Source organism: Stegodyphus dumicola, chromosome 4 (assembly GCF_044657685.1).
Source record: "Stegodyphus dumicola isolate Sdum_Otavi_A_Nest chromosome 4, ASM4465768v1".
Lineage (NCBI taxonomy): Eukaryota > Metazoa > Arthropoda > Arachnida > Araneae > Eresidae > Stegodyphus > Stegodyphus dumicola.
This window is the reverse complement of record NC_140771.1, coordinates 143,804,371-143,825,775: the sequence shown is the minus strand read 5'-3', so window position 1 is coordinate 143,825,775 and position 21,405 is coordinate 143,804,371. Positions and strand designations below refer to the sequence as shown.

At 31.8% G+C, this 21,405-nt stretch overlaps 1 protein-coding gene across 3 annotated transcripts in view; it reads right to left on the bottom strand.

Moving 5' to 3' along the window:
* The window catches only part of LOC146997717 (prenylated Rab acceptor protein 1-like), a 34,431-nt gene extending 15,046 nt beyond the window's left edge, over nucleotides 1–19,385 (bottom strand). For 2 of the 3 annotated variants that reach the window (XM_085815577.1, XM_085815579.1), the window contains exons 1-2: nucleotides 19,256–19,385; nucleotides 17,324–17,567 (exon numbers count right to left, since the gene is read on the bottom strand). In XM_085815577.1, the coding sequence (XP_085671703.1) occupies nucleotides 17,324–17,538 (215 nt within the window). In that variant the 5' untranslated portion in view covers nucleotides 17,539–17,567; nucleotides 19,256–19,385. Of the gene's footprint in view, nucleotides 1–17,323; nucleotides 17,568–19,232 lie in introns of all 3 variants that reach the window. The other variant, XM_085815578.1, reaches the window with a different exon arrangement.
* Nucleotides 19,386–21,405: the final 2,020 nt, after the last annotated feature.

Below are 21,405 nucleotides of genomic sequence, written 5' to 3'. Positions count from 1 at the left end.
TTGAAGAATTAAGAAAACAAAAGCCTATTTTTGAAGTTATAAAAACTAAGTGTACTTACTATATTAGACTATTTGTTCAGTAAATTATGAATTTTAACCGAAACAAAAACTGATGATGAATTTGAATGTCAATATGCAAGCATCAAGGAATATGTACAGAAAATAGACTTTGCATGTGTGAAGTCATACATGTGAAGTCTGAAATACTTTTTAGTAAAAAAATGACTCGAGCAAATCCTTCTGGTTTTGGTAGTTTGCTACCAACTTCAAATAAAAAACATTGAGTTTACCCAAAATTGAACTGAAATCGTTAGGTGTGTGGTAAAGGATTGGCTTACTTTTTGGAATCAATTTAAATGTCTACATGAAGATGAAAAGATAGAAAAGGAACACACATTTTAATATTTATTGCAAGCTACTATAAACAGTATAAGAGTATGGGATATTGTGATGCCACTTTGCAGAATTCTAAGAAAGTTGTTGAATGTTTAAAAAATAGATATGACAGAAAAAGAGCTATTAATTGAATTTTATGTATGTTAGTTGTTGAATGTTGTAATAAAAAATGCTTTTGCTTATAGAGGGGGGAAAAATATTTTTCTTTTTGAAAATATTCTAAGCCTAACTAAAAAAAAAAAAAAAAAAAAAAAAAAAAAAAAATCATTCAAATATTCTTTTTATCAATTGTTTTGATTTTTTTCTGTAATAGTATCTAACACTAATATAATCATAAATGCAGAATATCAAAAGATTTTGAAAGAATTTTAATCAAAATCTAAATGCAAAATAAAATATTTGACTCATCTTGATGAAACATTGTAAAAAACTTATGTAAATCTTTATCTAAACATATGGTAAAATATAATAAAATACATGATCAAATATTATAGCACAGATGATTCAGAAAAGAGACAGTGTGTGATTATCTAGTTACTATCATTTCATTAGTTATGAACTTTTCAAATTCTTTAATTATTCCATCCCAGCAGAATAATTAATCCTAGGAATCCCCTCATTTTAGGCACATCTAGAGGAGTATGTTGATTTTGGATGAAGATGGATTTCACTCATCTTCTGTTCATAGAAATTATTAATTTTTTCAACTATTATGTTCATTACATTATAAAAAAAATGGTGAAAAATCAATTTCATTTTCATAACTTTGAATTAAGTTTACTTCTGCAATTCCTGTAAATTTATAAGCCTTCAATTACTTAACAGATTGGGTTCATGATGGGGTAGCCACTGTTCTTCTGAATTGTGAGGTGAAAGGTAAACAAACTTCCAATTCAGTCTCTGAGAAAATTTCAGAATTAAAATCGCTATTCATACTTAAATCTAGAGTTTTCGGTGTCAAAATAGTCACCCATGGACTTCAATGAACACTCATTGGCTTTACAATTCGAATATAACCTTTCCCTTAGATATTGCACTATTAGTTTAACTCTATTATCCAATGGAAAAAAAAATATGCCTGCTATCTAAAGAATATGCAAACTGAATACAAACCGGAGTTTCTAAAACCACAGCTCCACTCCTAATCTACCCAAAGAAAAAAGAAAAAACAAATTTGAAGCATAGGAAACTGTTCAATGTTTATATCACGAGAAGCCAACTGTGCATCAGCTGGGTTTTGTTTAGTTTATATCATCTGCTAGAACATCTAACGGAATCACCAGAATCAGAAAGTACTTCACCGACACAAAGTCAACAATGTATATGTTCAAATAAGCTAAGTGTAGTGGACATGGAATGCCATTATGTCATTTAAAAAAATTATAAAAGAACGTGTATGTTTGAGCATGCTTATATGCCACACCCATCTCGAAAATCAATGCAAGCATTGATACACCATTGCATCACCCAGCTGCTAGTGGACCGATGCATATATGACACACCTGTCTGCAGAGGATTTTTAATTCAGCAACATGCCATCGCAAAGAGGATAAGAAGTAGGAAAGAATTCGAATGATAACCCATTCAGACATATATTCATCAAGATGTATTCTTCCAAGATGTTAATTCACACTGTAAAAATGACAGCCACAAAAAAAAAAAAAAAAAAAAAACAGACAGAAGTATCAGATGAGTAAAATTAAGGATCTTCTGATTTGGGCCGAAATTAAGGACTATTAAGAACCAAAAATCATTTCCAAAAAACTTAAAGATCTTTTAAGGAATAAACAAATCCTTGTTTATTCAATATGTTTTTTCCTTTTATTCAGTATGTAAGTATTTTATTTAATGCTAAAGGAAAATTAAGAATCAAAACTGTCCATGTTTTATTGTAAAAAAATATCACACATGCATGTGCAAAGCACCCCCCCCCAAAAAAAAAAAAAAAAAAAAAAAAAAAAAAAAAAGTTGCTGGTGATCAGGAGGCAACGATTCGGATTTTAGATGATTCCAGATTTTGGATTTTGTACTGTACCATCCATATATAAGAAAACACCCTAATTCCCAACCCAAAGTTGGGAGAAAAGGAGGTCTTTAATTGCATCCTAAAATATGGCAATTGTTCTAAAGATGTACAAAAGGTGAAAAGGTGATCAAGAATGGGTAAGCATATTGTACCTACTACAGCATACAATTAATGCTTCTCAAGAAATAAAGAGTTGGCAAGAAAATAATTTTTGTTTTCTTGCCAACTCTTTATTTTTTAGTGTGAAATAAAATTCAATTTTTTCTATACAAAAAATAAACTTTAATCATTCAAATATCTTTCATTATGTTCGATAATCTTCTGCTATCTTTCTGGTAACTTCATGATTCCGCCTACATAGAACTTATGGTCTTTGTCAGCAAAAAAGTCCAACAAGCGTATTTTAGGTCATTATTATTACTGAAATTCTTAGCATCAACAAGTTTTGTAATCTTTGAAATGAATGATAATCTGATGGTGTAAAGTCACAGCTATACGGAAGATGTGAAATCACTTCCCAAAAAAGCTCCAATAACTTCGTATGTGTATATAAAGATATGTGAGGCCTCGCACTGTTGTTGTTGTTGTACAAGATTCCTTTGCAATTTTCTAATTTTGGACTTTAATAATTTTGGCCTTATAATTCTTTTTTTATCACCAGTGATAGTTTGTTAAAAAAAAGGGTAAATTACATTACATTTGAAATGGTTATTGCAAATATTAATTTGTTGTGTTGAGTGAATCTCTTTCAATTCATGTGGACCCAGAATATCGAGCTTCTTAACGAGTCCAAGACATCTTATGAGATTTTCAATTGTTGTGTGCAACACATTTAACCTTTCTGCAATCTCTTGCACAGTTACATGGTGATTCAATTTAATTAGGGCTTTAATTTTGTTATCATCAACTTCAGAAGGTCGGCCAGAATGCTGGCCATCTTCAAGTGAAAAATCTCCAGAATGAAATTTTTTAAACCAATACTCATGCATGTATTCTGTTAAATGGTCAACATCATAAACTTCACATATCTCAAAGTGACATTCAGCAACTTTCTTACCTTTAAGAAAATAAAAAAAGTTAAATAGGTCAAAAATGTTTATTTTTGCACCCCATGTTTAAAACTAAAAGTAACAGTTGTTAATAAAAATACACATAATTTGTTTTAGCAACTTTAAAGTATCAACTGCCAAATCTCAAAAGAAAAAAAAAAGATTGACAGAAGAATAACAAAACAAACATAACACTATCTACTTACGAAAACCCAAATTACTTTCTTTCCAATTCAATAAAAAAATGTCAAATCAGTTGCTACAAATGCTAACATCTTTATGCACCAAGTTCCATAACACTCTGAATCTCATGAACATGTACATGAATTAACAGATGAATCCCATTAACATATATATGAATTAACAGATGAATCCCATGAAAGACCAAAATCAAGCACTTCAGTAAAAATCAATCACAGAATTATTAAATTAAAAAGTAATGCCTGAAAAATATTAAATTAGGCAGTAATAAATTACAGTACAATTGACATTAATTTCAATTCAGACAGCCCACATGCATTTTGTAAATTCAACCATTTCTACAGCTGTTCTTAGTGGCTACATTTAATAATAACAGTACAGGGTGTCTCAAAAGGTTGTTGCTGAACTTTAAGGCGGTTTGTTGACAAATGTCTGCTTATTCGTTCAACATAAGCAAATTTAGCGCTCTATTACCTCATAAAAAAATGCAGTGCCGTACTGAAAAAGTCTGCTGCTACATAGAATACATCCTCGAAATTCTGCTGAATTAAAAAAAATAGCATACTTTATCATGTTATTAATAAATATTTGCCGGATATCACTTTTGCTTTTTTAGCGTTTTTTCAATTAGTATCAATATTGAAAAATAGAGGGCGCCACAACTCCATTTCGGCGGATAGTCAATTTTCATTTTGGAGTAATATTTAATTTTTCTGCATTAAAATGGTTAATATTTTTATCTTAGGAAATGAAGTAACATTTATAGATTCATCATGACATGTTTCATTCATCAAAATGTTATTTTTACAGCACAAAATGTGCACATACATAGATTATATTCAAATACTTTGCAAACCTAAAGGTTTCAGTAACGTCAAAGCATCTTTCGCCAAGTAGGAAATTTGGTGAATTTTTTCACGCATGTGTTTAGATCATCTGCAGAGTTGAACAGGTTTCAAATGTATGTAACCCCTGCAAAAAGCAATTTAGGAGGACAAAATGTTGAAAGCTTTCATTAGCCAATCAAGATAACAAAACGTTGAACGCTTTCAATATCCATCTGCAGAGTCTGGAAACCATAACGAGTTAGTGCATTCAACGAAAAATTTCTCAAGAGCAATGTTTGGCTCTCCGCTAAATATAATTCAAATAGTTAATTATTTGACTAATACTATTAATAAATATTCAGCTAAGGGTTATGCGAGAACATGGAAAGATCATTCGATATTTTTTCAGAGAGCGTTAGGGATATCTTTAAAATTGCCCCAGTTACCAATTTTGAACCATTATATGTAAAATCCTGAATGCTGAACTGATATTTACATGGAGTAATTTATAGAACTTAATCATAGAAAAATAATGCGTTCAAATTATACTCATATTTTTTTAATAATATTATATATTCAGTCAGCACTTCATTGAATGCATTGAAATTAAGTATAACTAAAATGGATTTAAAAAAGTCTTCAAATATTAGATATAGTGTGTTATTTTATAGAACGATTTGCTAAAGTAAATTTGGCCCTTCAATATTTCAATATTTTTTCTTGCATCACGTAGTAGAAGTTATTTCATCGCCGGAAGGATGGCATAAATGGAAATTAAGGAACATCTCGAGAGATAAATCGTGAAATTCGGCGAATATTTCGCAGCCGAGGATTTTCACTTACGCTTTCTTTCAAAGAATCTGTTAGATAACGATGCATTAAGTTATATTTATTTTCAAACAATCAAACTTTGCCAGTGTTAATAGAATCGTTACAAGAGATCCAAGATCTTGATTTAAGCTGATAGTATAATGTAATACATTATACGCCCCACAGATTTTTTTTAATTTGGTATCTGTTATCATCATTGGTTTGGTTATTTATTGCATTACGGCAAAGCACACAAGGGCTATCTACATAAATGGAGGGATGCCTTCACTTAGGACTTTTCTACGTGAAACTGGCTTGTACCATGCTATTTACATAGGAAAAATCACGAAATCACCCATGCAACCAGACCATTCGCTGCTTTTCGAACCCTGCTCGGTCATCGGTGACCTAATCTGCTATCATGTAACGTGGTTTGTATTCGAAATTGGGTTGTTGAAGGATGCCGGCAAATTTAAAAGCATTTAAACAGTGGAAACCATCTCAAAACTTCAATATAAATCAGAAAAATTCATGATTTTTTTATTTATTACGAGGCAAAATTACGAAAAATGCTTAAAATTTGCGGAAATTAGCTCAGTAAAAAAGTGGGTCTTGCGGAAGAATTCAAATAATGGATAACAACTTTACTGTATAGGTATTTTGTCTGCTTTGTCAGCGCTTTGATTGTAAATCATCAAGTAATAATTAAGGGTAAAACAGGTCTTTACCTAGCTAAGCATGCTTACCTAAATTTCAATGATCATTTCGGCTTGTCGCAGTATGTATTAGATGTAAATAGGTGTGAACAGGATTTTCATACGTTATCCTCAATTTTTTAAGATATTGTTGCATTTTACAGCTTTGTATATTTTGAGTAATTGATGATCATGTGATGAAGGATGAAAAACATATATAAATATATGGTGGCACAATAACAAAAAGCTAAAAGGAGCAATTTGTTATAGTTTTAGAATAATTTTTTAAACTTCATTAATGTTATTCCAATTAAAACCCTGGCATCTTTAATTGAAATTGTTTCTTGTTCTCTTTGTAGCTTTTAAACATTGCTCTGGACTGGATTATTTTGGTTCCGGCAATGCATACTAAAGCTGTTTGCCTAAAGAAAGGAATGTCTTCATGAGAAGCTTTCTAAGTGGAACTGGCTCGTATCCACATTACGCGTGGGGAAAATTTTGAAAACTCCCATGCAGGAACTTCTTTGGGGATTTTAATAATGGTTGATCTATCAATTTTCAGATATTTTAACGTTTGGCCGCGAAGGGGTCTTGAGAATTGTTTTAATTACTGAACAAATGCCAGGCCATTGACCATCAGGTCATTAGGCGATGAGCTCTCCAATACTTTTAACAATGCAATAAAAAATATTTAGTGCATAACACTCACCCAGATAAGCATCAGTCATGCGTTTTCTCAAGTCATACATCACGTATTCAGGGGAATTATTCAGTTAAAATCGAAATAAATAGGTACTAAGATAATCATATCCGCTCAAAAGTCCAAAATGGTCCACAGTGGCAGATCCAGAACACTGCAAGTACTACAAAGCACACTCGAGGGCCTCCAACAACGATTACTAGTTTAAGTTCAAAAATGAAGGAAGTAAATGAAAGTGGAAAAGGATTTCAAAGTTCAAATCCTAGGTTATTTTCATTCTGTATACTCCGCAGTGGATGGAATTTAATAATTGAAAGTTAATTTAACCATACAACCACATTACACAAAAAAGAGTGGAAAGGTTAGGTTATTTAATTATGGCAAAGCCTCGAAGGCTATTTGCCTAAGGGGAAGGATGCCTTTGGGGAGGACTTTCTAAGGGTTTTGCAGTAACTTTAAAATTGTACTGTCTTTCGATACGCTTGATTCGCTACTTTTAATTTATGTTACAAACACCCAAACGTTTTAAATAAAATACATGTATTGTCATCCACATGTTATGTTATCATTTTATTTTTATATAACTGAAAAATAATCACTTTGGGTTAACTAAATGAAAAAATAAAGTTCTGTCTCTCTTTCTTAAAATTTTATTTAGCAATTTGTTTAATTGATGACTAAATGTAATATAAAATTCTGAATGAAAAATCTTTGTTATTTAATGCATATTCTTGGCCCACCAGTGGCCGAGCGGTAAAAGCCGCTAAACACTGGTAGTTCGGTCAGGGGTTCGAGTCCCGGCAAACGGGCTGGCTGCATGGGCGTTTTCATGGTTTTCCCCATGTGTAACGTGGATACGAGCCAGTTTTCCTTTAAAAAAAGATCATGGGGCATCCCTCCCTTTCCGTGTAGTGCCTAAGAGCAAAGCACATAATAATAATAATAATAATAAATTGCATAGTCTTCATTCTTGGTTTGTTATTTCTGAAAGAGTTTCAAGACAATGAAATAAGCATCATCAATGTTATTAATCGATATATAAATATATACTTTGCATATTATTACCTTCTGGATTACCTCGCAGTATGAAAATGCAAGGTATTTGTAAATTTCGATGAATTAGTTGTTTTAACTGTTTTAAAAAATGAAGCAATATTATGTAATGTCAATCAAGATTGAGATCTGATGAGAGTGAGGTTAATTTTTAAATGTGAAATTTATAGTTATTATTTATTACATTTTCAGAGAAATATTAAACTGGGTAAAATCGCTAAAAGAGGTATTGAATGCTCTGCCAAAACATATTTATTATAAAATTTGAGTTTGATAATGAATGTATCCTAAAATGTCTTTTAAGTCAAAAGTTTGAAACTTGATGGTTAGATGTAAATGTATAAAATTATGCATGTTAAACTATTTGTAATCAAGCACATAGGTCAGGTATTGAATGCTCTGCCAAAACATATTTATTATAAAACTTGAGTTTGATAATGAATGTATCCTAAAACGTCTTTTAAGTCAAAAATTTGAAACTTGATGGTTAGATGTAAATGTATAAAATTATGCATGTTAAACTATTTGTAATCAAGCACATAGGTCAGTAACATAGGTAAGTTTTTATGAAATAGGGTAAGGCATGCAAGGACTGTCTGGAAGAGTTGCCATCGTGGAGGAATTTCAAAGGAAAATTGACTTTGAGGGGGTATTATTCAAAATAATGCATGTAAATTTCATTCGAATTATGTCTATACATATTTCTTATGTAAAAATTTCTGGTATATGCTAAATTATTGTAAATTACTTTACTCGAAAAAGATTGTGAATGCACAAAAATTAAAGATTCGCCCACGCCGAAAATAAAAAATATTAAATATATATGGGTTTTTATGCATATGCTTGCAAAAAGCATGTATCTGCCTTTAACAAAATACGTAAAATTACAGATTCACCCACGTCGAAAATAAAAAATACTAAATATATATGGGTTTTTATGCACATGCTTCCAAAAAGCATGTATCTGCCTTTAACAAAATACGTAAATATTCATTAAATTATTCATAAATGTATTTTGAAATGAAGGATTTATTCACCCATAAACTCTTGTAAAAGTTACTGTGAAGAAATCTAGTTATTATATAGAGATATATCTAAATTTATAGACTAGATATATCTACATTTAAATGATTATAAATATTATCTAAATATATAATAACTTAACATTTAATTGTAAACATAAATTGAAATTCTGTTGACAAATACGTTTATAAAACTAATTAAGCAAGAATTGTTCTCACTGGAAAGCAATCTGTTAAAAGGTATTGTAAAGCAAATTCTAAGAAAGTAGTTAAAAAGAGTTTTTAGAATATGTATTGTTGAAATTAAGGGTAAAAAAGTATCATAAATATTAGAAAGAATTATTTCCTTAGATTCTATAATAACTCAGTCACAGGTTTTAAATAATATTAAGAAAAATAATCGTTTTTTGTTCCCTTTCAGAAATATTTATAGAAAGTTAAGTACAGTCAAAAGTCGTTAATTCGGACACCCATAATCCGGACCTCAAAGTTACAAACTTTCTGCGCATGCATTGCGTTGACTTTTACGTCTGCGAATATGCGTGTGCGCTTGTGCGTAATACGTTTACGCTTGTGCATTTAATGTATAACGGACGGTATAAGCTAAGCTAAAATTATCGAATTCAGTTAATGTTGCAGATTGCGTTGTTCCTTAATCTTCGAATTGGATCTGGCTTATTATTTTTGCAGACTGTTAGAGCAATTTTATAAAAGTAAGCTTGAACTTTTGATTATGTCAAATAGAATTTCTGATATATATTTACTAATATGTAAAGGATCTACAAAGCAAAAGTATGTTTAGAAGTCCATTAAACAAAAAGTGGAAATGCTGCAAAAAAAAATGGATAAAGGCATATCCTTCGTTTCTCAAACCATTCCGAAATCTGTTTACCAATTTTACGCTACTCTGCAGCCCGGGGGAGAACGCCGAAATGCCGCGGCGCGCAATGAATTGGAGGTTAATCTGTCAGCACTATCCTTATCTCCAGGGCAGATGCTTTTATTTTATTTGGCTTATAATTCCTTACTAAATGTAGTATTTTATCTCAATGTACTCCGTCTTTGATATGATTTAAATCAAATTCCTCGTCATTATAATTCACTTCCGATAAAGAAGAAAGTGACACAGAGGTTACTGAAAACGAAAAAATTTCAATTGACAAATTAGTCGGTATTCTCGACACAGCAATTATAGGACTTTTTTAATATTAATAATACAATAAACTTTGATCTTAATTTTTATAATCTTTAACCGAATAAAATCGAATTACCTTAAATTTTTTCTATCGTAATTAACGAAAACTTGTGAAAATATTTCATTCAAATTAAACTGCTATGAGCAAACTGTTCTGGAAAAAAAATATAGCATTTAATTTCGTTCAAAATGAAATGTTGCTTAAAAATGCATTCTTTTCACATACTTAGGACTCTGAAATATTATAGAAAAAGAACTGTATATTTTGGTGTCTACGAAGGTTTCGCCACTGCTTCAAAGCAGTGAAAGGGGAAAACCGGTTAAGACCTCTCCCAAAGAACGTTTGTGTCTATACATATTCTTTGCCTCTCCTCTTACTTCCTACCTCCATGAGGTACCCCAAGAGGGTGAAGGGGCAGTTCAGGTAAAAATAGAACTTGTAGAGAAATATTCCGTTTTCAATTTATAATGCACCGATCAGTATGTATGCCAAACTCAAACGCTCTACCTGAAATTCTAAAAATATGCTGCTTTTTAAATATATTGTGATTTTGTTGTTGAACTGAATTTTACGTAAGTGAGATGAATGTGATATTTCTTAATTAATAAATGAAACACACAAAAAGTTAATAATGAAAAGACACATACACACACACAAAAAAAAGGTAGCCATCTTGTTGAGAAAACTGAATATTGATGTAATGAACTGGGAAAAAACTGAAATGAATATAAAAATGTATGCCAAACTTAATGCTGCATCAGGGGTTCTAAACATGTGCTGCTATTCAGCTTTTAAAAATTTTATGATTTTGGTGTTGAACTGTATGTGGCGTAAAAGCGAAGAAAACGATGCTTAATAATAAAAAGTAAAAAAGAAAAAAGGAGAAAGTCCAGTTAGCAGAAGTGCAACAGCAGACCGGTAGACTGCGCACTCAGCGCAAGAGTGTAAAAACCCTTCTGGATGGCAGTTAAAATCTAAAATCTTTATTTACTTATTATTTATTATTTATTTATTTATTTATTTATTTGAGTATCTAAATTTTGGGGTGTGGGCTCAAGAAAAGTTTTTGCATAGGGGCCCAAGACTTCTAGCTACGCTACTGATACTAATGCATACTTTTGAGAAGTAATATAAATGAATGTGTTACTTACATAATGTGCAAGTAATGAATTGAGCTTTAATTTGAATGGCCTTGATACTGAAAGATGTTAAGCCAAGATGAAAGTAGCACTTTCATTGGGACCGGAATGAATTAATGTGAAAACGATATGGAAATTTATTTCTTTAGTCAAATATGGGAAAGCACGTAACTTTTTGATTAATGCTGGGTTTCATAAACTTTTTGGCCTAATATTTATGAACATTTTGCGGGACCCCATAAGCACTGCGCAAACCCGACACACATGTGAGTGAAGCTATCAGCTTCTTCACTTGTATATACTATTGCAGTTTTAGGTCATTGATTTTAATTTTTAAAGTAAAATAAAAGTTTCTATTATAAAAAAAAAAAAAAAAAAAAAAAAAAGCTTCGAAACGTTTTCATTTTTCCTTTGTCTGTATTGTCTTATCTTTATGTATTTTCAGGTACATTATTTAAAAGTATTTGGTAATTGTAAAGTTGTTATAAGTTAAAGAAATACCAAAATTGCTAAATTTTTGACGACTCCCTACTGCAGGTCCCATGATCACAGAAACTCTGGATTAGTGGAAGAAAGAAATCTTTGTACATAGTTTTCTAAAGAAAGCAGACTTATGTTCACATTACACATAGAGGGAATCACGGAAAGACAACCCTTTCGCTGGAATTCGAACTTCAGTTAAACTACCAGTGTCCTATGATCTCACCTACTCGGGCCAATCATGGGTTATGTATTTAAATTTATTAATAGTTTTGAAGATAAGACATCATTATTATACCCAGGCGGAGAGGAGATATCTAGGAAAAGAGGTGCCCTTTGAAACTAAGGATAAGTCTTTTTAAATGAGCTTTCTATTGACAGTAACTGACGGCGGGAATTGCACTGCGTGCTAAAGCAAGGTGGATGCACTAGATAATGCTGTTTCGTTTGATAGTATTTTTTTTGAAGAATGAATAGTATAAAATTTAAAACAGTTACTCTTAATAGTTGAAATATAGCTTAAAGAGATTAATAGGCCCGTAATTTTAAGTTAAAAACACAAACTGTTGTTGAAATATGTTTAAGTTCTTTATGTCATCGAAAAGATTGTGGTGAAAGATAGAAAACAATTTATAAGTAAGTCGAGAATTCTTTTAGAAGCTATTATCTTTAATGAGATCACTTTGAGTAAAAATTCAGCAATTAACATGTAAAAGCACATAACATAGAAATTCACATGGAGCAATTAACAAGGAAAGCATCAATATTAAGAACTGATATTAATGAATATTATTCGAAATACAAACCTCTTGCGTGGATTGGTTTGGTTTATTTAATTACGGCAAAGCACACTAGGGCTATCTGCCTAAGGGGAGGGATGCCTTCGTGGAGGACTTTCTAAGGGAAACTGGCTCGCATACACGTTACACATGGAAATAACCACGAAAACGCCCATGCAGCCAGCCCATTCGCGGATTCGAACCTTGGACTGAACTACCAGCGTTCAGCGACTTTATCGCTCCTCTTGCGTCGAAGTTCGTGATTAGATAATGAACGGGACGATTCTTGCAGATACCCTTCTTTTCTAAACACACATGTTTCAGTTCTTTGAATCTCTTCATTATCAAAATAAAAACTCCTTCAGCAGATAGGTTTAATTTTTGGAAGAAAACTTAGTCACATGGAGACAAATTTTCAAAGGGGGAAAGGAATGAGTAAACGAACTTTTGTTGAGGGCCACAGGTGGTTGCATACGTTTACTGACTTTTGTGGAGGTCCTGCACAATGCATTTAAAACAAGTTTTCGATTGAATACAATATTAAAAATAATCTGCTTGTTTAGGTAAAGAGTTACTTTCAAGAGTGTTTGTTCCCTTTCGAAATGCCATATCCTTTTCAACCTTCTGTTAATATTAAAAAAGAATACATCCTAATAATTTCATTGGCGCAGAATATTTTACATGGTGCTTCTAAACGATTATAAAAGAATGAGATATTTGTATAAGGAGATTTCATACTTTATTCTCTTTTGTTGCTAGTTTTCAGGTTAGGTTATACACAAACAAGAAAAGCACACAAGAGCTATCTGCCTAGTAGGAGAGATGCCTTTCTGGAGGACTTAAGGGAAAGTGGCTCGTATTCACTTAACATAAAGAGAAAACCTTGAAAACCAATCCTGCAGCTAACCCATTAGCCTGGGATCGAACTCCCAGTATTCAGGGGTTTAATCTTTCGGCTACTCATGAGGTTGTTAGTTTTCAGATTATTTTTCTGAGTACAGTATTTTTTATTTATCGTTAAATTAATGTATTTTAAGGTGCATACTATGAAAAAATGTGAAAACTTACACCTCATAGTTCTACACGTTTTTTGCTATCGCATGAAAGATTTATTTTAAAATTCATTTTATTTAACAGGATAAAACCTGCATGAATCATTTTCAATTAAAACATAATGACCTCAATAATCTTTTGAAAACGTAAAAAAATAGCTCGATATTTTTTTGAAGAATGAATTTTCAAGGAACTACATTTAAAGTTCCCTCGGTGACAGGAACAGTCTCTGGCTACGTAACAGTTAGAATGCTGAACTATAATTTGTTTTAGGTAATTCAATGAACTTTATCATGAGGCGAGGATGCAATCAAATTGGGATGCCTTCATAACGGTGCCACAGCAAGAGGTAACCTGTACAAACTGAAGCTCAGTTTCTCCTTGAAACTGAATATGGGCACCCTTATGCAAGTACCATTTTCAATTTCAGTTACTGATTCATTAAATAAAGAAGGTATTATTATATCTTCGGAATCTTTATGAAATCGAAAATGTCTTCATGATCTCATTTATACTTCCAAAAAGTATCATATACGAAACAATATGTCATACCTTTTTTTAATACTTTTTTTACCTCCATAAAACCAGTCCAATTTTGCTAATGTTACCAGCCTCGCTTCAAGAGATACTGGTTGTATTTTTACACGTTATAAAAGTATACATCTTTTCTTGGGAGGGGAACCACGAAAATCTCCCATATAGACAGCTCATTCGCCGGGATGTGAAATGGTGGTGTGGTGTATTTAATTATGGCAAAGCCCACTAGAGCTATCTGCCTAAGGGGAGGGATGCCTTCGTGGAAGACTTTCTAAGGGAAACTGGCTCGTATACACGTTACACATGGGGAAAACCACAAAAACACTCATGCAGCCACTGGACCGAGCTACCAGTGTTCAGCGACGTTACCGCTCGGCCGCTGGTGGGCGGATGTGAAATGAAGTTGATCTAGCTGGTTTCAGCAATATTACCATGGGCCGCTAATGGATCTTAACAATAAATAGTTTTAATACTGGTAAAAATTTGAAGCTAATGCATGATTTACAACACTGCTCCTTATATTCTTTATGGTGCATAAGTTGATGTATATTGCATATCAATAGATTATTGGTCAGCGAGTTCCTTACCATATGTATTGTAGCACGTGGCTTAGAAACGTTTCCTATTTTAAAAAGAACAACCGAGTTTTAATTTTCCCATTTGAGTAAAAATTGTAAGACATTCTTCCAAGTGCTAATAAAGAGCTGAAATGCAAAAATCAGAACTTAAATTTACAATGTATTCACATGTCTTATAATTTATAGACACACATTTTTATTCAGATAATTTGCTTCCATTTTCTTTGAATTTTCTAATAAAGTTAATTAAGGCTTTTAATTATATACGGAAATTTAATCTTCATTTCATTAATTCATGTGATGTCAGACACAGTAGCGTAGCTAGAGGAGGCTGGTTCGCCACAGACGACATATTCTGGAGGCACCAATTTCATGTGAAATAATATTTGATGGAGGTTAGTCCTGTGGATCTTTCAAGCAAATAAAGAACAAAATGATTCTGAACTACTTTATGAAATTAATTTAAGAAGAAAAATAATTTTTTATGTAGATTAGTATCCAAAGGAATCGAGATTTCAACAGCTATGCACTCTGATACCATTTTTATTCATTCACAACTTGAAAATTACGAATATCAACTAAATTGTGATCTCGGTGCATTAAACTTATGCGGGGGTAGTGAGATTAAGCAAAAGCAATTCTTTCTTTCCAAATATGAGCGATATCTGTCAGATGTCAATTTGTAATACGAGTTGCGTTTATTTGCGTCCACTGCAGTGCGTAACAGGAGTACGAGTTGAGCTCAGTTGAGAACTATCAAAAGGTTAATAAGGAAGTATTCCCTCAGTTAGAGAGAAGTAACGTTCAAAGTTTTATTTCCGTTATTATTACTAAAGAAAGCAAAATGGGAATATGAAAGGTGGGTCCTATTGACGTTTTACTATTTGTTCTAAAACACAGTTCTTCAGATAATGTAATTTTTTACTGCTGAGAATTTTTTTCACAGTTGTGTTTCTAGCTGTGATAAGAGTTTTTAAAATAAAAATCATTTTAGAACTACAAATGATTAACCAATTTTGTATTTAAGAAATAGTTCTGTACTATCAGCATAGTACTCTATAATAGGTGGCTTTCCAAACAAATATTTGTTTGTTTTTAAATTTTAAAATGCTGAAATTAAAAATTTTTTCAGAATTAAAGTTAGATTTTTAATGTATTTTTCTCTTTGTTGTTTTTACATTCACTCATTTGCTTATACCAAGAGGAGAGACAAATTCAAAGATTGCCTAGGCGGACACACTCAGAGTCCGCCTCGGGCTGCATATGTTCTAGTTATGACGAATATCATTTAAATTGAAGAAATTTACAGAATAGATTATAGCCTTTCTAAGACAATCTTCAACATGTCTAATAGATTTGATTTTCTATGAAGACGATTGTTTAAAAGCAATGTTTTATATCTATTTTCAGAAAGACTTCTCATTTTAAGAGGTGATAGTCTCAAGTAATCACACAAAAAATTTGGCTATAAAACGATTGAGTTATATTTTTATTTTACTGCTCCTACTACTTTTTAATGTGGTAAAAATTTTATAATGTCTGATGCAGAATAGGCAAATCAAAATTCCTAAATAAGACAAGAATAAAAATATTACCAATGCAACACAAGGGGGAAAAAAAAAAAAAAAAAAAGGAAAGAAAGAAAGAAAGATAGCTTTGATTATTAATCATTGTTATCCTAGAGTTTATAATCTTATCGAAAAGCGAATCAGCGTTTTTAAATATTGGAAATGAAATTTACTAAATCTACAGAAGGCAATGAACGAATAGAAAGTATTAATTCATTACAGCGCTTAACATTGCACAAGTGACAGACAATCACTGAATGTAGATCCTTTCTGCTTTGAAAAAAGCCTATAGACCCCTAAGAAGTCTTTTTCCATTCTAAAGTATTCCAGATGGTGTTCTTAGCTTAAGGGGTTGTGTTATTTAAATCCTAATGCGGTGTTGCTATGGTTACCCGGGTCATTAGCGTCAACTCTCTTTGGCAAACAATTTCATTTTCACCTCAGCGAGAATCCTGCCAAAGGTAGCACTCTAATGTCAGAAAACAGGTGCAACGGTCAACGCCATCTATTGCTAAAAGGCTACATCCATGCTTCTCTAAATTCACTCTTAAATGCTGGTCTGTCATACCATGACAAACAAAAATAAGTTCTTTATGGACATTTTGTGGAAAGAGTGTTGCCAGATCTGATGGTTGATGTTTTAGCAACTACACGCTGAAACATCTTGATAGGACTTATCTTGGTCGCTGGATTGGCAGAGGCAGACCAGTGGCATGGTCACTGCGATCACTTGACCCGACTTCCCTGGATTTATACTTGTAGGGATACATGAAGTCTATGGTGTACGAGATGACCGTAACATCAGACATGGATATCGTCACGAGAATCGCAGAAGCAGCGGCATGTGTCCGTGACACACCTGTCCATTTTCAACAGGTCTGTAAATCCATATGTCGATATTATGAAGCATGCAGTTTGGCGAATGGAAGTTTCTTCCCCTCTACACTTGTGAACACTGCCATCTAGCAGTCGTCATTTGCATGTTTGGACACAAGTTCCTGTGTAATCTTGTTTGTCATGGTATGACAGACCAGCATATTAAGTCTGGCAAAGACATTTTGAGACACTCTGTACAGATTTAATGCATTATGCATTCCTATTTAATTATTAAATGCATTCCTATTTAATGCATTCCTATTATTTAACACACTTTAATAAAAGTTAACAGGCTTATTTTAAATTTTAAACGATATGATGAAATTCTTATTACTTACATGCAATATACAATAAGTCCAATAAATACAATAATGTAATTGCTTTGGAAGTACTCAATATTTCGAACAACTCTGGTGGTGCACTTTGGAAAAGAAAGTGGAAGATGAAACATCTTGAAATCCAGAAATTGACTCCATGGTCGAATATTTTCTTTTCTTGATATTAACCACTCTCTAGCTACAGGATTATTTATAGGAAGAGCTGCAAGACTCATTTTTAAAGCAAGCTTGATTGATGTTTAGACTGCAATAGTAAGGGAGAAAAAAAAAACTAAATTTACCGACAAAATGTAAAAATAAATTCAAGTTTTATTTCACCTAACATAAATATTAAAATACAAAATAAAAAACAACAAAAAAATTAATATAGAAATATTTTTAATCAATTACTTACATTTAATTTCTGCAAAATTTCAATGATCATGATCTCTAATTCAGCAATGAGTATATTTTTTATAATATATGCAAGATATGAATGAAAATAATACATTTTATAAAATATACAAATACATGATGTGATATATACAGATTCTTTGGGCCTATCTAATTTAAATACTTTACAGTTTGCTAACTCAATACAAATATAGCTACAATGCATATTAAAAGAGTGCTGAGTAATTAACTGTGCTTACAAGTTTTGATAAGAGTACCAAATCTATTTATCTAAAAAGAGTTTTCTGCCTACATCAAAACTGGTATGTATTGGCAAATCTGGTTATCTAATATATTACTGTGAAAATCAAATTTACTGTTTGCATCAGTAAACCCGTTTACCTGAAAACAGTCTGCTAATATGATTAACTCTCCCTCCTCCCCAAAAAAATAAACAAAATTCCCTGTTAATCTGAGTGCTAATATCTTTTTAGATCAGTGTTTACCAGTTACACAGAATAACTCAATAAGTTTTAGTTATTAATTGCAAAATTTATAGTTTTCTCTCAAGTCTCCTAGTGCACATATGGATATAAAAATTAATTATTTGAGCTCAATGGTACTTACCCAGTATTTAGGAAATTCAGGATATGGTTTAAAATTCATTAAAAATTAATTAAATAAATTATTTATCGTATGAAAGCTAATCAATTAAAAAAATTCTTATGCAACTGACTAGACCTATTTATAAACATTAAAATGAACCAAAAGGTCTACCAGAAATACTGAGAATTCTATTTTATATTATATGAAAAATTCAATACCAAACAATAAAACACTTTATATGCAAAATACGATGAACTGGGGAATAAAATGTAAAAGAGATCTAACAAAAACAATTAGAGATAGCCCATATGGTTTGACGATTCCAAAACATAAAAAGAAAGGAATTTTAAAGTAGCATAAAAAAATTCTTCGACAGTATAAATTACTTTAAAAATAAACACCTTTAATAACCTTAAAATTTACAAATAAAACCAAAATTTCATTCTGACATGGCACAGTCACAGCTGTGGATTAAGAAAAATTTATGAGAGGGCTTGTCTTATCTATCAATGAACTGTGTGGTAAGCTAGCATAGATCTTCCAACAGGATAATGATGCAATCAATATAATACAACATAACTTCAGGAACGATTTTTAATTTATAAAGCTAATATGGTTATTATGCCCATCTGTTTCATTATGCAAACTGCACAGAACATGCACGAAACATTTAGATAGCTATTTAATTATATAATAATAAATTCTTCACAATCGTTTATAATTAAAAATCGCCGCTTGTTTTTGCGTATAAAATTTTTATTCATCACAGCAAACTGCCAAAACTGAAAGGCGCACAGTGAAAAAACTACTAAATCATTTACAACCACTTTGGAAATGTAAATGTTTTCACACTTATAGATTTAGAATAAAATAGAAGCACACGAATGATAGAAAAAAGTTAACAGTATCAACGTTATTATAAAAAACACACCAACACTTAAAGTTCGGAAGTACCTTTCATAACAAAATTGCAGACAAAATAGACAGATGTCTTGTTTTGCGCCTGCTAAGTCTTTCTGCACCGATGGGCGAAAAATCAAGCATAGGTGCGAAGGAAAGGTATATAGAAGGAACGGCAATTTTGTATTTGAGGAGAGTAAAAAGGAACTTCGTACATTTTGTACGAGTTCAAAAGGCCAGAAAGAAAAGATGGGACAAAATAAAATTTAAAATAAATGGCAAAAGGGCCTATAGAAAGAAAAGAAAAAGAAGTAGAAAATATCCTAAAATACGATTGTGTCCATGAGTGTAGTTAAAAGGAGTTCATTTGCAAAAATTAGTGTCTTTAAGAAGCAAACTTTAGCTAAGTTAAAAAAAAATAAATGAATTCCTACATGGTAATGTGTATGTCCTTATCTTGAGACCTAACTAGAAAAGATATATATCATCACAGAGATTTAGCTTAGATTTTAACTAAAGTAACATTAAACCGTTCTAAAAAAAATTCATGTATATTTCAGAAAAACAGTAATTGACAAAATCATAAATCCATACACAGTGTGAGAGCATATCATCAAGAAAAAAAAACTATACAGTTTCTTTTTCTTAAATATTAGTTAAATATAAAATTAATTTAACCGTTGTAATTTATTATAGTACTAGTTTAACAAATTCCGTCACACTGTATTTATATTTGCTCATAATTCTAAATTTGATATTCTAAGTTTGATTGTTGGAGATCTTAGTTACAAAAATCACAATCTATACTCGTCGATGGTCAAGAGATCCCCATTATTTCCCTCTCAAGAAATTCCTAAGCACAAAGAGGGCGGCCTCCGAAGAGTGTGAATTGCTGATAAGAACGGACTACTGATAAGGAATGTGGTGTCTCTACGGAATAGTTACGAAGAAAAGAACCACATGATTTGCTACTATTACTAACTAGTAATTACTAACTAGTAATTACTAACTAGTATAATGCTAGAATCTTATGAAAATAATAAATAAAGAAATTTAATGGCACTTTAGTGATAGAGAATAAGATATTGTATAGAGAACGGAATGTTACTTATCTGGGTACTTTTCCGTTTTGCCGGCGCAAACGATAAAGTCGCCAATAATGGTACAACGCCAATAATTGTATCTTCGCTGGTAACCTTTTACGCTTCATTTTCAAAACAAGTTGCAACCATTTCTTATCAGATTGATTGTTTCTTTCAATACTGCCATACAATTACATAGAATTTTTACAAGATAGTTAAATTTTATGCCCTAAAACAATTCGCGATAATTAATTAGAATGCAAACACACCGCTCACCTGAAAGCGAAAATATAGAAAAGGCAAAATCAAGAGTTAAATTCATCTATTCTAATGAGAACGCATTAATGAAATAAAGCACTGCGGTTTTACGTAATTTCTGAGTAAGCTTTTCGTACGAATTGAAATAATTCTTGCATTCAAACTTGTATTCCAAATCAAGCTTTAACTTGAAATTAATGTAGGTAATTACTGAGAGAATAAAATTTTTGTAGCGTAGTTTACGTGAAATGAGATCACTTGGGGTCACGTGATACGAACCGGCGAATCAAGATGTTGTACCTTGATAGCATAGTAAATTCTTAAATTAATGTCTTTTTACAAAATTTTAAACCATATTAAAATGTTTATGGCTTGAAAATAAAAAATTCTTAGAACTAACATTCGTTAACATTTTTTATGTGTATACTGTATGTTGTCGCCAACAAAGTCTGCTTGGCGAACTTTGCGCCGGCGAAACGGAAAAGTACCCTTATCTGAATATTCCGTGTCAGGGTTTCTTTTGGATTTCTCGTGTTGATAGTAAACAGCGAACAGAATGTTTGAAGTTTGGAAGAAGCGAAGTTTCCTTCTCAATTTGATGAATGAGACATTGCATAGGAAAGGGGCATTACATGTTTTTAGAGAGTTGAAAACATTTACTGAAACACTTATTTAAAAATTTCGGAGCTATGTTTAGACACTGCCTCCAGCTTTCGTGATCGCAGCGCCAGCCAAACGGCGCGAAAATCTAACAAAATCGACAGACAGACAGACAAAGTAGACAGATGTCTTGTTTTGCACCCGCTAAGTCTTTCTGCAGCGATGGGCGAAAAATCAAGCATAGGTGCGAAGTAAAAGGAAATA